The sequence below is a fragment of the Ipomoea triloba genome, chromosome 15 (genome assembly GCF_003576645.1).
Source record: "Ipomoea triloba cultivar NCNSP0323 chromosome 15, ASM357664v1".
In the NCBI taxonomy this organism is placed as follows: domain Eukaryota; kingdom Viridiplantae; phylum Streptophyta; class Magnoliopsida; order Solanales; family Convolvulaceae; genus Ipomoea; species Ipomoea triloba.
This window is the reverse complement of record NC_044930.1, coordinates 26,083,492-26,099,068: the sequence shown is the minus strand read 5'-3', so window position 1 is coordinate 26,099,068 and position 15,577 is coordinate 26,083,492. Positions and strand designations below refer to the sequence as shown.

Here is a 15,577-nt window from a genome sequence, read left to right as displayed (position 1 = left end):
TCAATTGCACTGCATATAAACTCACTTCTCGAACTAACTCAAACTCGTGCTAACTAAAAGGGGATAACATTTCCGCTGCGCATAAAACTTTGTCTTCACCTCGTGAGGTATCGAACCTAAACATCCTAAGTTCAATACACACGAGAGGTTGAAAAGATTTGCAAAATCTTATACAAGTCTATTCACCCCCCCCCCTCTAGACTTGTACCCCATCCCCTTGGGACCAACAAAGTAGACATTAACATCACATACTTAAGTATGAGCAATATCCAACATTTTTTTCGACATCACATACTTAAGTATGAGCAATATCCAACATTTTTTTCGTCCAAAAATGTGGTTATTAAACACAGGAAGGTTGAAACCTATTTTCTACCTATTGAAGCACAAAGAATCAATACAATCCACTGAGACTCGATCTCATGATCTCCCATATGGGAGAGTCACTGCATACCATTTGATCACAATGTTCTTGGCAAACGTTGAAATCTATTTGAGAGGAACTATTTGTGTAAAAAGAAAAAAGTAGTTTCCAAATGTTATTGGAAGTTGGTATAAAAATATTATGTGTCATTGTTTATGGCTACCAATTTTTTTTTTAATCGGAGAGACGATGAAGACAGAAGACGCATAAGAAAGTTGAAATCTATTTCAAACAAAAGTGTTTGATAGGAAATATTGGAAGTTGGTATGACAGCATGTGTCATTGTTCCTACCAACCAAATTTGTCTTAATCGTAGAGACAATGAAGACTGAAGACGCAAGAAAGGGAATTGAAAAGTAGTCACCATCTCAACAAAATTCAAAATAAGATAAAATAGGTTCTTTAAAGTAGCGGATTTTGTATTCTTACTCCGCGTCGCTACTAATCAAACTTATTGAGTGCTAGCTGTATTAGCATTAGCAGCTTCCAAAGTAAAACCTTCCACACTAGCTGCTCCTGCTATAGGATGCTGATGCGGAATGGAAAACTCACAAATAGTGAAGCCCTTGCTTCTTTGTTGAAGTAGACAAAATGTTTCATTGGCCTTGGGTTTCCCAATCATGGTATTTGTATTCGCACCGGCAACAGAGGGAAGACTTTGGCTTGTAAGAAGGAGAAAGGTTTGAGGCAAGGGTGGAAAGAGGCGCAAGTCTAGTTTTTCAAATTTTTTATTTTAAACCAATTTTTTTTTTAATACAAGGTACTATATATTAACCTATTCGACACAATTAGATATACGAGTGTACTTAATATTCTAAGTACTGATGCTTATTTGACATAAAAATCTTAAATAATTAATTTATTAATATATTTATGAGTTAATACCTCCAATGGCCTTCCAAGTTTTAAAATATAACCACTCGTGGTCTTTTTATGACATTTTGTGGTCATTTTCAACTCCGGTTATTTTAAGAATTAGGACCACATTTTTTATTTTTTATTATTTTTTTTAACTTGGAAGACCATTGGAGGTCATTTTAAAAAACTTAGAGGACCATTGGAGGTCATTTTAAATTTGAGAAACCACAATTGGTAATGGGAGGTATTAATTCTATATTTATATAATAAAGCCAAACAAATGTATCCTTCCAATCTTTCGTTGTTTGTCCTTATCTGCTTTAACTCAAGTGATACAATTACTAAGTTAGAAGTTTGATGTGGACTCAAGATGTATCCGAATTCTAAAATGGTTCTATGGTCAAGTCCTAAATGCATTACGGTCCACAAGCTCACCAACGATGGATCATTTCATAATAAACCATTCTTCCATTTGCATTCCTTCAATGGATCATTTCATAGTAAACCATTCTTACTTTTGCATCCCTTTCTTAGTTTCTCCCCTTTTGATCTTATCAATCTTAATTTCATGTTCTTTATACTTCATGAAGCTCAAACGTCAAACTTTAAAATTTTGAAATTCTTAAGCATACCACACTATTCCATAGAGAAGAAATAAAGACAACAATTTTGCCACTATAAAATTTTGAAATTCTTAAGCATACCACACTATTGGATAGAGAAGAAATAAAGACAACAATTTTGCCTCTTAAAGCCCGAATTCATAATGGCAATAGAGAAGAAATAAAGACAACAATTTTGCCTCTTAAAGCCCGAATTCATAATGGCCATATTTCAAGTACCCGAATTCATAATGGCAATATTTCAAGTACGCATTTACACAGACTAAAGTATGAGCAATGTCAAAGAAATAATTTGCATTTTTCTTTTTCCTTCCAAAAATGTGTTGATTTCTGCAGCTTCAAGCCTCTCACTGAACTCCATTCAGGTGCATAATTGTGGGTTTAATGCTAGGTAACAAGATACAAGAATTGGTTATTTTACATAAAATAGAGATAAGTTATTCCATTCCGAACCAACCTATTCCGTGAACCAAACATATTGGAATATATCTTTTACAAATATGCAATGCACAAAGAGTTAACCAACATTAAAATATTCTACATTCTTGGAATCCTAAAATGGCTGTGCTTGAAATTATGTTAACTCCTAGAACATATGACCCTAAACTTGTTTAGGGGAGAGAGCTTAATGCTCATTGCATTCAATATGAGTGATGTTGCACAAACCTTGTTAAGATCTTCCATTTTCTTTGAAATAACAATGACATTGGTCATAGGTAGATCCTCGAATTGGCACCGCCCAATTGTTTAAACATGCTAACATGTGGTCAGAATATCAGGTCTGGTATAGCCGTACTGTCACTGGACTATACAAAACATCATAATGAGATCATTAAAATACAAATGACTAAATGAGTGAAAAAACAAACCTGAACAACCTGTCACACAAGAGTTGACTCAGCCACTGGGTGCGGAAAGGAACAAGTTCTTGATCACAATCCACAGCATGATCATAGAGTAAATTCATCCAACAAAGCCCCAAGTTCCAGACTATCTTTTCCTCTCTGCCAATAAGGGAAATATTACCACCCCCCCCCCCCCCCCCCCCCCCCCCCCCCCCNCCCCCCCCCCTCCCCCACCCCCACCCTTGACTCCAAAACATCATTTTTCACCTAAACAACCAAAAAATCACTTCAAAATCAGTATTCCCCCAAAAATCAAATCTCAATCAAGGAAGAAATTAACATGAAAAATAATTATATAAATAAAATGAGGAAAATGCATATGCATTAGTTGTAAATTTTACACAATGATTCAAGAAGAGAATGCAAACTCCACGCATGATGTTGAGCTGCTTGAGAGTGCGAATATAATGAAGAAAAAGAAGTACCATGATATGCCTGAAGAGCATTTAACTACTAAAATAAAGGAATTTTTAGAGGGTGGTAAGCATTTCATTGTCCTGGATGATGTGTGGACCACAAGACTAGAAATATTTGAAAAATGTTTTTCTCAATAACATGAGAGGGAGTAGAATCTCTTAATAACTCGGCATGAGAATGTAGCTATATATGCAGATTCTGCTTGTAAGTCACACACTCTTTAAATTTTTAAAGAAATGATGAAAGTTGGGAGTTACTAGAAGAAGGTTTTGCTCAAGGGAAGTTGTCCTTTTGAGCTAAAAGAGGGCAGAAGCATATAGCTATAAAGTGCAATGGACTACCACTTGCAATAGCAGTTGTTGCTAGTGTATTGGACTAAGACACCAACAATCACTACTTCTGCAAGTGGGAGTCCACCGCATTTTATAGCAATGCATTCCCCGTCCTTTTCAAGCTCAATAAAGCAACTTCCTTTGATAAAACCCTTCCTCTTCAGTAACTCCCAACTTTCCTCATTTCTTACAAATTTTGAAGGGTGCAGTTTACAAGAAGTATCTGCGTATAGCTGCATGCCCATGCTAAGATGTGAAGAGGACTCAATTGCTTCCCATTTTGTTGGAGAAACAAATTTCAAGTAATTCCTGTCTTGCTTGGTCTACACATCATCCACAACAACAAAATACTTCCAACCTTTGAAGCCTCCTTTATTAGCTATCTGTGCTATTCAAACACATCATGATATTCTTTGTTCTTCTTGGTAATGTTACTCTCAAGATGTTGATTAATATCTGCCCTTGAAACATACATCCAAATCTGAATTCACAACAATCCGTTATAGTTTTTGCCCCTCTATCAAACCTCATCACATCATCTTCTTCCTTCCACCACACAACAGGAGCCCTGTTAACAAATTCAAGAAAATTAAGTCGAGGAAAAATGAAAGATTGACTTCAAAATGGCACAATTTCTTTAAGGAATTACAGTTATCCACACAATAAAAATCAAAATGAAGTTAATAATAGGAAGATTCACTAGAAAAATCCCTTTGAACTTTATGTAATGATTATAAGCTACTTTAACACTTTATCTTATGCTTATCAACATTTTTTGAGCATGATTACTACGCTTTTATGTCAATCTGTTAATTACAAATAGTCCCAAAATCCATACTTGAATCATATCCAGCAAACTATAAACAAAAAAGGCTAAAAGGGTAATATGATAGCACTGAGGATAACAACAAGATATCATGGTAGGATATTTGAAGCTAGAGGAAAATGAGTAATTGGAAATAAATTACTTGAATAAAAAAATAAATAAAAATAAAACACCCAAATTTCACACTCATTATTAGTGATTCAATGAACTAACAACCAGTTTTGAAACTAATAATCTAATTAAAATTCCATTTTGAGCTTTTCAAAGTATAAATTCCAGATTGACATAAAGATCGATTATTGAGCTATTGAGGTACTTGAATCTTGTGATACCTTTCTTTGGAGTGACTTAGGGTTAAGTCCGATTGCCTTCTAATCTTGTGCATCTTTCCCAATTGGCCTCGATCTCCTTTGCAGCATCGGCCTTTGACTAATAAGCAACTTCGCGGCGGAGAAATTGAAAATATTGAAGAATAAAAACTGTAAATTTTGAGGATTGAAATTTGAGAGGCTGAGAGAGATCGTTTAATTGAGAGAGAGAAAGTGCTCAGAGATTTGTGTTGACTGCGGACCCTAAAAGGCTAAAACCGCCCCGAAGTGTGCGTTTATTTATTTATTTATTTAATTAATTAATAATATGAGACTATCACCTTGTGCTCAGATGTCATGCAGTGACTCTTCCATATGAGTGTTTACACAAAAAAGAGTCAATTAATTAAGCCCTTGCCAAAGATCTTGTGGTCTAATGACACCCGATTTACACTCCCACATGAAAAGGAGTGGGTTCGAGTCTCAGTGGAGACGGCTGCTGACTCTTTGTGCTTCAGTAGGTTGAGAAAGTAGCCGTTAAATTATTAGGCTTCAGTAGGAGACCGTTAAATTATTAGGCTTCAGTAGGTTGAGAAAGTAGTTATGAACAGATAGGCTTCAGTAGATTGAGAAAGTAGTTATGAACAGATACTACTCTGTAGCAGAGAGTTAATTAGACCGTTAAATTAGAGCAATGGAACCTACTAACCTGTTAGTGACCGACAAACATCTGACCAAATTCTGACAACATATGTCAAACACCAACGACCCGGCAACCAACAAACATCTGACCAAATTCTGACAACATATGTCAAACACCAACGACCCGGCAACCAACTCCCTTCAACGACACTGGAGAAGACAACCAACTTGGTCACCTTCTTCATTGCCGGAGAAGGCGACCAACTTGGTTGCCTTCTCCGGTAGAACGCGATTGGCGACCGTCAACGGTTGCTAGTATTTGACAAAGGTCGTCGGAATTTGGTCGGATGTTTACCAGAGGTTCGTAGCTTCAATTCTAAAAGTTTAAGAATCTAATTGACTTTTTGGGTAAAGTTTAAGGGTTTATTCGATCATTTTTCCCAGTTTAAATTATACACACAACTTTAATTAGAAAAAGTTTTTTGTTTTTGTTTTTTTTTTGTGACAAAGAAAAATTATCTGATCCATCCATACTTGAAAATGAATATTTTTTTTTGATAATTAGGGAAACTTCTAGTCACTATCCGATATGTACACTGTTTCATTTCTATATAATAGCTCACAAATAGTCCACAAATCACATAGGAAAGATAACCCGCAATAGAGAAATTAAACCTTGTGCAGTGCCAAAGACCTTGTGGTCTAGTGGCACCCGGTTAACACTCCCACATGGATGATGAGAGTGGGTTCGAGCCTCAGTGGAGGCAACTGTTGACTGTTTGTGCTTCAATCGGTTGAGAAAGTAGCTATGTACACTTAACATACTAATTAGTATCCAATATGTAAAGTTATTTATTAAAAAAAAAACACTTAACATACTAAGTATCCAATATGTAAAGTTATTTATTAAAAAAAAAAAACCTTGTGCAGGAGATTCGAACAAGAGAGTATTAACAAGAAAAAAAAAAAACCACAAGAATCATACTTGTTGGATATGGTACTATGACCCATAAAGATAAAATACCCAAAATATACGGCAACCCAACCCATGACCCATAAAGATAAAATGCCCAAAATATACGGCAACCCAATTCATACTCCGAAGCCCAATCAGAACTACAACTCAGTACAAGATCAAGCACGAATTAAATATTATTTGTATTGAATTATTGATGTAATCATTGTATTTTATTATATTTCGGCGGGGTCAAGACCTACAACTATATGAAGCGCTTCACTCCTTCATTAGCTTCAAGCCATCTTCTGGGCTTCACCCCTTAGAAGTAGTTCTAGGCCATTCTTCCTGGCTTCAAACTATTCTTGGGCTCCAAGCCCTCTTTCCTCTTCTCTCTTGGCTTCATAATTCCTGGGAAGCCATTCCTAGGCTTCATAGAAGGTTTCCTTGCCTTCAACTCTCCTTCTCTCTCGGCTCCAGCATTGTAACTAGTCCAACTTTGTACGAATTATATACAAAATAGTGCAATTAAGCCTGACCCAACCAAAAGGGTCGTGGTTCTCACCTTTCTTGATTTTCACGTTAAAATCATCGTGTTATTTACTTTGGCTACGTTATTTCTTGGTTTTGTACGGTAGTGTTGATTTGCCGGTGACTAAGTCCAAAAGTCACAAAACCAACATTACTCATGACTATCCATATATGAAAATTAGGCTTCATCAACTCCGTCATCTTTTACTAAGAAAAGTATTCGATCACCGTGCAATTTTGGTTCTTTGTAAAACATGAGACGTCAAAATGTCACAAACTAAAAATAAAAGTACAGTGACAAATAGTCAAACACAATTGTTAGGGATAGTTGATAAGCACAAGATTTTGATGTGTAATTGTGTTAATTCCATATACCATTATTATTTTTGAAAATAAATAAAGGACCTTATATTAAATAGAAAATACATAACATTAATAATAAAAGAAAGCAGAGTGATATGTCACTCCTTATAATCTGACATCAAAACTGCTTTTAACATGATCTACATGCTTAGAGAAAATGAAGTCTATATCATTATAAATCACAAATCGTATTTATTAATTTATAAAATACCTTTTCCATTAACTAGATATTCATAAGAAAAAAAAGTCTTTTACTTTTCAACATTCTGATATTGTTTTCAAAAAACAAAAATAATAATTTTATTTTTATTATTTACAATATCTATACATATAGTTTTTATTATTCCACTTGATAAAATCTTCTCTTTTTTAGGATTGCATGCGAGTGATAATTTCGGGGGAGGCAAGGCCGTATTGTTTTTGTGTTGCATTATTGCGGAGTATTTGTTAGCTAGGCCAACTAGGTTTCCTAAGAATCCTTTCCTTAAACAAAAACAATCTCCTTTGCCTAAACAAAAACAATTTCAGATCAGATTGCTTCAATAAATATGTGTTATAATTATAATTCCTTCCAACCGCATCTTCCTTTTCCATGTCATGACTACAATAATGTCGTCGCTGCCGGAAGATACGGTGGGCGAGATCCTGAGCTGGTTGCCGGTGAAATCATTACTGAGATTCAAGCGCGTCTGCAAGAATTGGCGGCAACTCATTCACCAAGATGACTTCATCGACAAGCATCACCGCCGCGCCCGCGCTGGTTGCAACTATCAATACAAATACGAAAATCAGTTTTGGTCGGAATTCTATTGTATTGATATACAGGAAGGGTTAATGTTAGAGCAAGAGCACAGTAAAGGTCCCCTGGGAAGGCTTCGCATAAGGAATCCGGCGACGAGGCAAACGGTATACTCGCCGGATCTCCCGGTCGGCGATAAACCGCCGACTTGGGTGCTGGCCAGAATGTTCTTCGTCGCAAAAAGTATTAACGAATGCACGGTGATAAGTTTCTCTATGGTGTCGGAAGAGTCAGTTTTTTTGGGACGATTTAGAGTGGTAACAGTAGGCGTTGATGCAGCGTGGAGACCTCTCAAGAATTTCCCACCCAACTTCATAGACTACTTTAGCATCGCCTTCCCATCGGTGATATTCGTTTTGAGTATTGGTAAGATTTTCCATGTCGTCACAATGGACGGCCAGGATGGGAACATTATGTTGGTGAACGTAGAGGAAGAGAGCATTACAACTGTTAAAATCCCAGAAAATTTCTTCTCAAATTGGAGATATGTGATGCCAAGAGAATGGAATTCAAAGCTGTCTCTCTTCAGCTATGAGCTGTCTCTCTTCAGCTATGAGGGATATCAACTCAGCATCTGGGTTCCCATGAATAACAACAAGAACCAGTGGACTAAAATCAAGACTTTCCATCTTGCAACTCCTATGACCCAGAATCATCCAATTCCATACTGGTTACATCAGGAGGAACTAAGCTATAAACCCTCAATTTTGCATTTAAAAGGAATGCAATCCGAGAACGAAGGTGGAAGCCTGCGAACTCTGGAAGGAAATAGATAAAACAACGATCACCTCGCAAATTTTATGATTTTATTTCGGTGTGACTAAGATTCTATTAAACATGATGGTCTTTTTTTTTTTTTTTCTTTTTTTTTTAATGTTTATATATATTGGATTCCCAATATCACACAGGTGTGTGCACAATAGAGTTGATACATAGGTCACCTACCTCAATTCGTTATTGATAAGAATTAAACTCATGACTATCCATATATAAAATTTATACTTCATGAACTTGATCATTCCTTACTAACAAAAGTATTTAGTGTGCAATTCTGATTTCTCGTAAAACATGATACGTCAAAATGTCACGTACTAAAAATTAAAGTGACAAAACACAATTGTTAGGGATAGTTGATGTGTAATTGTGTGTTAATTCCATATACCATTACTTTATTATTTTTTAAAAATAAATAATAAATAAAAATATACATGACATTAATAATAAAAGAAAGCGGACATGTCGTCACTCCTTATAATCTAACATCAAATTTGAACTTGATTTCCGGACAATAGCGGGTGCTAAGAGAAAAAAAAATCTATATCATTAAACATAATTGCAGCTACTTTAATGCCTTCAACAATATATACCAAAGATAGAATTAAACAACTCATGTATAACAAACACACAATAAAAACACTCATCATAGAGATACCATTTCTTTATCATAGAGATACCATTACTTTATTACGTACAATTTAATAACAGCCGCCTACTTGGTGAAGAAGGCGATCCGCAGTGGCCTTCTTCCTCAACCTAAAGAAGGTAAAAAACTATTAGTTGTGCACTTCAAAGAATTCTCAATGAGCTGATATTTCTAGAATTGTCAAATCATGATGTATTGATGTGTTGTCAAAGCTTAAAAATTACGAGTTTACCTCCCTCGAGAATATCCCTCCCATGCAATCCAAAAAAAAAAACATAAAGAGAAGATTTTATCATATGGGATAATAAAAACAGTATGTATAGTCATATAGACATTGTAAATAACAAAAAAAATACTATTATCTACTTCCACAATATAAAAAATGTATAAAGTTCAAACTCTAGAAGAAGGAAATAGTTGTTTGTGTTGCATTATTACGGAGTATTTCTTAGGCAGGCCAGCTAGGTTTCCTAAGAATCCTTTTCCTAAACAAAAACAATCTCAGATCAGATCTGTTTCAATAAATATGTATTATAATTATAATTCCTTCCAACCGCATCTTCCACTACAATGTCGCTGCCGGAAGATATGGTGGCCGAGATCCTGAGCTGGTTGCCGGTGGAATCATTGCTGAGATTCAATTGCGTCTGCAAGAAGTGGCGCCAACTCATTCACCAAGATGACTTCATCCAAAAGCATCACCGCCGCGCCGCCATGGGTTGCTACTATAAAAACAAATACAAAAATCAGTTTTGTTCGGAATTCTATTGTATTGATATACAGGAAGGGTTAATTTTAGAGCAGGAGTACCGTAAAGGTCCCACAGAAAGGCCCGAGACTGGAATTCAAAGCTGTCTCTTTACAACTATGAGGGAGATGAAATCAACATCTGGGTTCTCATGAATAACAACAAGAACCAGTGGGCTAAAATCCAGAATTTCGATATTGCAAGTCCTACCAAGGGTTATCGAAATTCATACATCAAAGTGACAGGATGTATGTGGAGAGTAGTACATGAGGAGGAACTAAGCATTAAACCCTCAATTTTGCAGTTAAAAGGAATGCAATCAGAGAACAATGGTGGAAGCCTGGAACTCTTGAAGGAAATGGATGAACCAACGATCACCTCGCAACTTATTTCATTAAATGAACCAAGGAAATTTTGGGTTAGGACTTATATAGGAAGGTATGATTTTATTTCGGTGTAACTAAGATTCTATCAAACATGATGGTCTATAGTTTATTAATACTGCGTATTATTTAGTTATGTTTCTTTTTTTCCTTTCTAATGTTTATATATAATAATGATCATGAATAAACAAGTTACCTTATATATGGGCAGCATAATTTGCAAACCACATGATCATTTTTTTTTTTTTTTTTTTTTGGTAAATGTAAATATGTATTAAATACCAGAAAACCAAGTACAGATACACAGGGTATACCCTGGCATAAATACAAGCACAAAACTACGCAAGAAAAGCACAAAGGTTACAAACTAAACAAAACTTATATCCATCTGATTCAACTCTAAGGCATAACTATAGATGGGAAAGGAAGATGACTATTTCAGTCCCTAAGATGGAGAAAAATAGCCCATCATCCAAAAACGAGAACGAACCAACAAGACAAAGAAAAAGCATCCAAGGCCTAACAGATAACCAAACCTGCATGTGAGCTAAAGAGCACTACTAAGATAGAGGCCATTATAAACATCAAGAAAAAAACAAAAAGCAGCACTCGGGGCATTCCCTGGCATCCAGCAAAAATAAGGTGCAGCAGATATACAAGAATTCAATGAGCAAAGACCAAGAATTCAATGAGCAAAGACCATTTTTTTTTTTTTTTGGTGAAACTAAAGACTGTGAGTGGATGACCCAACTAAAATGGCCTCTCCTACGAAGAGAAGTAGCAACAAAGGAAAGGAGAAGGTTCACAGAACTAAACACCAGAAGGAAAAGAAAAGAGAAGGTGGAGGTCCCAACTAGGTTGGTCTCTCCCAAGAGGATGAGAGGAAACAAAGACAATCAAAACATACAACCAAACAGGCAGAAAAAGGATAGCAAGGTGGAATTAAAGGGAAGATCTCCTAATCAAAATCTCAAAAAAATGATGACTTCAAAGGGATGAAGTATGATCCCAAAAGTATATACTGGCAGAGAATGTCAGCACTGAATCAAAAAGAAAGGAGACAAGGGAAGGAGTAAAACTCACAAGGTAAGGGAAAGAGCAAAAGGATAAAGAGCGAAAAGCAAACACCAAGAGAAGGTCCACATACTAAAGAAGGAGAAGAAAAGCTATCCAGACCTTCAAAACGGAAGGGACCACATGATCATTTTCATTTAGGCTGTGTTTGGCAGAACTTATTTAGGAGCTTATAGCTTATTTTAAGCTACTAATAAGCTATAAGCTTTGTTTGGTAATGCTCTCAAAATAAGCTAGTAACTTAAAATAAGAGCTTATTTTGAAACGCTACTTCAGGTAGCTTTTCAAAAATAAACTAGTAGCTTCTTAACTTTTTTCCTTCTTTATCCTTATTATTTTAAATAAATGACATCATTTATCCCTCCCAATTAAAACTCTTTTTTGCATATTTTCTTCAATATGTTTCGTTGTAATTTTAATTTGATATTTGTGTTTGAACAATAATTTTTGTATGAACTAATTTTATGAATTATAAACATTTTTTTTTTACTTTATATATTTTTAAATATATGTTCTTACTTTATATTTTATTAAATTATATTGATTTCATTATTTTATATTTTAATATGTAAACAAACCTATTTAAATTTAAAATTATTTAACTTTTATGTAGATGTCCTTTTTAGTCTTTTTATATTTATCAACTTACCAAAAAACTAATTTTACCAAACACTTTTAAGCATAACAGCTAGCTTAACAGCTCTTCAGATTTCAGCTTCGAGCTTATAGCTTTTCAGCTTTCAGCTACCATTTCAGCTAGGTTTGCCAAACATAGCCTTATATATATAACGGTTCCAGTACAGTAACTTGTATCTCCGTCTCTTCGATTTCAAGATTAAGGGGGTTGTATATCCATTAAAGACTTTTATAAACTCTTAAAATTTTAAACTTTGTACAAGTCTATAAAAGATTGTATGTCAAAATTTTATAAACTTTTAAACATGTTTTAATATTAAAAATTCTACAAAATTCATTAAAACTTTGAATTGAATATACACTCACAAACATTTCATAACTTCTATTAATAAATTATTTATAATTTTCTTAATTACAAAAACTGTTAAAATACATCATATATTTTTATAAATCATAAATGAGTTAATATATGCATTGTAAAAAAAAATAAAATAAAAATTGATTACCACATAAATAGAGTATATTATATATAAAAGCAATATCAATCAATTTTTACTAGATGATATAACCAATAAAAATTCTTCTTGAACTAATGAAACAACTAATGTTGAGTATATAATATAATCATCAAAATATATAGGATGAAAAAGTATGAATTAAAATATCAATCTTGTTAGTACCATTATCTTTGATTGACATTGATTTTAACTTGTTGGGTGTCTCTCCACATATCCAAAGCTATTTTAGCCCTTCATTCATTTGCATGCTTTAATTTCGTTGTTGCTCTCGAGTTTCAAACAATTGTTCAAAACTATTATACCAAAAAAAAAAAAAAACAAATCAGTCCTCTAAATTTTAAAAAGTACTCCGTAACAATTAAATACTTAAAATCAATGAAACAATTGTATATAATAAAAATAAAATTATTATTTTCATTAAAAAAATACTGTTAGCTACTTTCACGTACATTATTACGGCGTATTTGTTAGGCAGGCGAGTTAGGTTTCCTAAGAATCCTTTTCCTAAACAAAAACAATCTCAGATCAAATCTGCTTCAATAAATATGTATAATTCCTTCCAGCTGCATCTTCCTTTTCCATGTCATGACTACAATGTCTAAAGCATTGCGGCGGAGTGTATCCGATGAATCACCGTCGCTGCCGGAAGATCTGGTGGCCGAGATCCTGAGCCGGTTGCCGGTGGAATCATTACTGAGACTCAAGTGCGTCTGCAAGAAGTGGCGCCAATTCATTCACCAAGATGACTTCGTCAAAAAGCATCACGGCCGCGCCGCCACGGGTTGCTACGATCAAAAAAATTACACAAATCAGTTTTGTTCCGAATTCTGCTGTATTGATATACAGAAAGGGTTACTGTTAGAGCAGGAGCATCGGGAAGATCCCACGGGCCGGCTCCGGATAAGGAATCCGGCGACGATGCAGACGGTATACTTGCCGGAGCTCCGCGTCGGCGATGATTCACCGACCTGGGTGGTGGCCAGAATGTTCTTCGTCGCAAAAAGTATTAACGAATGCACGGTGATAAGTTTCTCGGAGTCGGAAGAATCGTTTTTATCGGGACGATTTAGAGCCATAACAGTGGGCGTTGATGCCACGTGGAGACCTCTCGAGAACTCCCTACACTGCATTAGCCAAGCCCGCCAATGGGCAATGCCGCAGATATTCGCTTTGAGCATTGAAAACATTTTCCATGTTGTCACAATGGACCGCGCCAACGACAGGAACATTCTGTCGGTGAACGCAGAGGACGAGAACATTAAAACTCTCAAAATCCCAGAAAATCTCTTCTCATACTTAGACTGGGGGTGTGTGATGCCCGGAGGATGGGATTCAAATCTGTGTCTTTTCTGTAATGATAGCAATCAAATCAACATCAGGATTCTCTTGAATAACAACAAGAACGAGTGGGTTAAAACCCAGGTTTTCAATCTTGCCACTCTTACCCTGCAGGATAATCCGATTTCATACATCACAGTGAGAGACCGTATGTGGAGAATACGGCGGTGGGTAAAATGGTGTCGACATAAAAGCATATATGTTCCGTGGCGTATGAAGGAGGAACTAAGCATTAAACCCTCAATTTTGCAGTTAAAAGGAATGCAATCAGAGATGGTGGATGCCTGGAAGGAAATAGATAAACCAATAGTTAAACAACCGCCGATCACCTGGGAAATTCTTTCTTTAATTACTAAACGATATTAAAAAAAAAAAAATTTCTTTTACATAGATAGCAAGTTTGTTAATGGTAGATTTTGTTGCCAAATGACAGCAAAAGCTACCTTTTTTTTTGGTTAATAATGCTTAATGTTTTGTTATATTTTATGAGATTTGGCTATTTTTGAAAGTTGATTGGATTTGTAAGGATGTAGTGTGAATAATAAACAAATTACAAATTTAAAAAGTAGGAAGGTATTGCAGCGATAAGGAATTTAAGGATAACTTAAGATATATTACACGTTTAATAAACATGATGGTCTCCCACAGCTGCTAGGGTGGATGATCAACATCAGGTGAAAACCACAATATTCAATATGAAGAAATAACAGAGATTTAAACGATGTCGTATATTTTAACGAAAAGAAATTAGGTAGGGCAAATTGATGTAGCTATTTGCGGTGATATGAAAATGGGTGTGTAAATTGATGTAGTTATTTGCGATGATATGAAAATGGGTGTCGAACCTCGAGGATTGGGGGTTATAGCACGTAAAGAGTGGTCACCTAGACTCTAGTCACCAAGGTCTTGAAATTCATAAGGATCCAAGTAAATCAAATTTTGGTTTTGGAATTAAACTAAAGTATTTTTGTAATTTTGGATATAAGGGAAAACAAGGCTAAAACAAGGTTTAAATTCTAATAGGAAGGATGGGTTGATTAGGTGTATTACTCTATTGATGCATCAACACTTAGTTGGGTGATGAACAATAACCCTAGATTCTTAAGGCTAGCACAAAGGAATTCAAGTTTCCACAAGGATTAGAACAAAGATTGTCCCATTTCAATGGAAAACAAACCTAAATTCTTGAAGAACAAAAGCTATATAAGCCCCAAATCTACCCCTATTTCCATAGAAGAGAAAATGAGTTTGAGATTGGGTTGGCTCAAGTCTCCCATCCAACTCCCATTGAGATGAGAGACTTTCCAAAGGCAAACAACAATCATTGTACACTAACTATTGCAAGATAGAAATAAACCCAATTCAAACTCAAGAACCATAAATGGGTGTTCATCCCCTTTATGCAATAATCACATAATAAGTGTTAGTCATGTAAATAATATTAGACTTAGTATATTATTGTTAGAGTCAGACT

At 35.2% G+C, this 15,577-nt stretch overlaps 1 protein-coding gene across 1 annotated transcript; it reads left to right on the top strand.

The window, feature by feature from the left end:
- Positions 1 to 7,793: 7,793 nt before the first annotated feature.
- Positions 7,794 to 8,759, top strand: LOC116005953. The gene has a single exon (XM_031246186.1). It carries the CDS (start codon positions 7,794 to 7,796, stop codon positions 8,757 to 8,759), a length of 966 nt encoding a protein of 321 aa, XP_031102046.1.
- Positions 8,760 to 15,577: the final 6,818 nt, after the last annotated feature.

Bases quoted from the DNA above. Each gene is read 5' to 3' on its own strand.
- LOC116005953 (XM_031246186.1), top strand. From the start codon at position 7,794: ATGTCGTCGCTGCCGGAAGATACGGTGGGCGAGATCCTGAGCTGGTTG.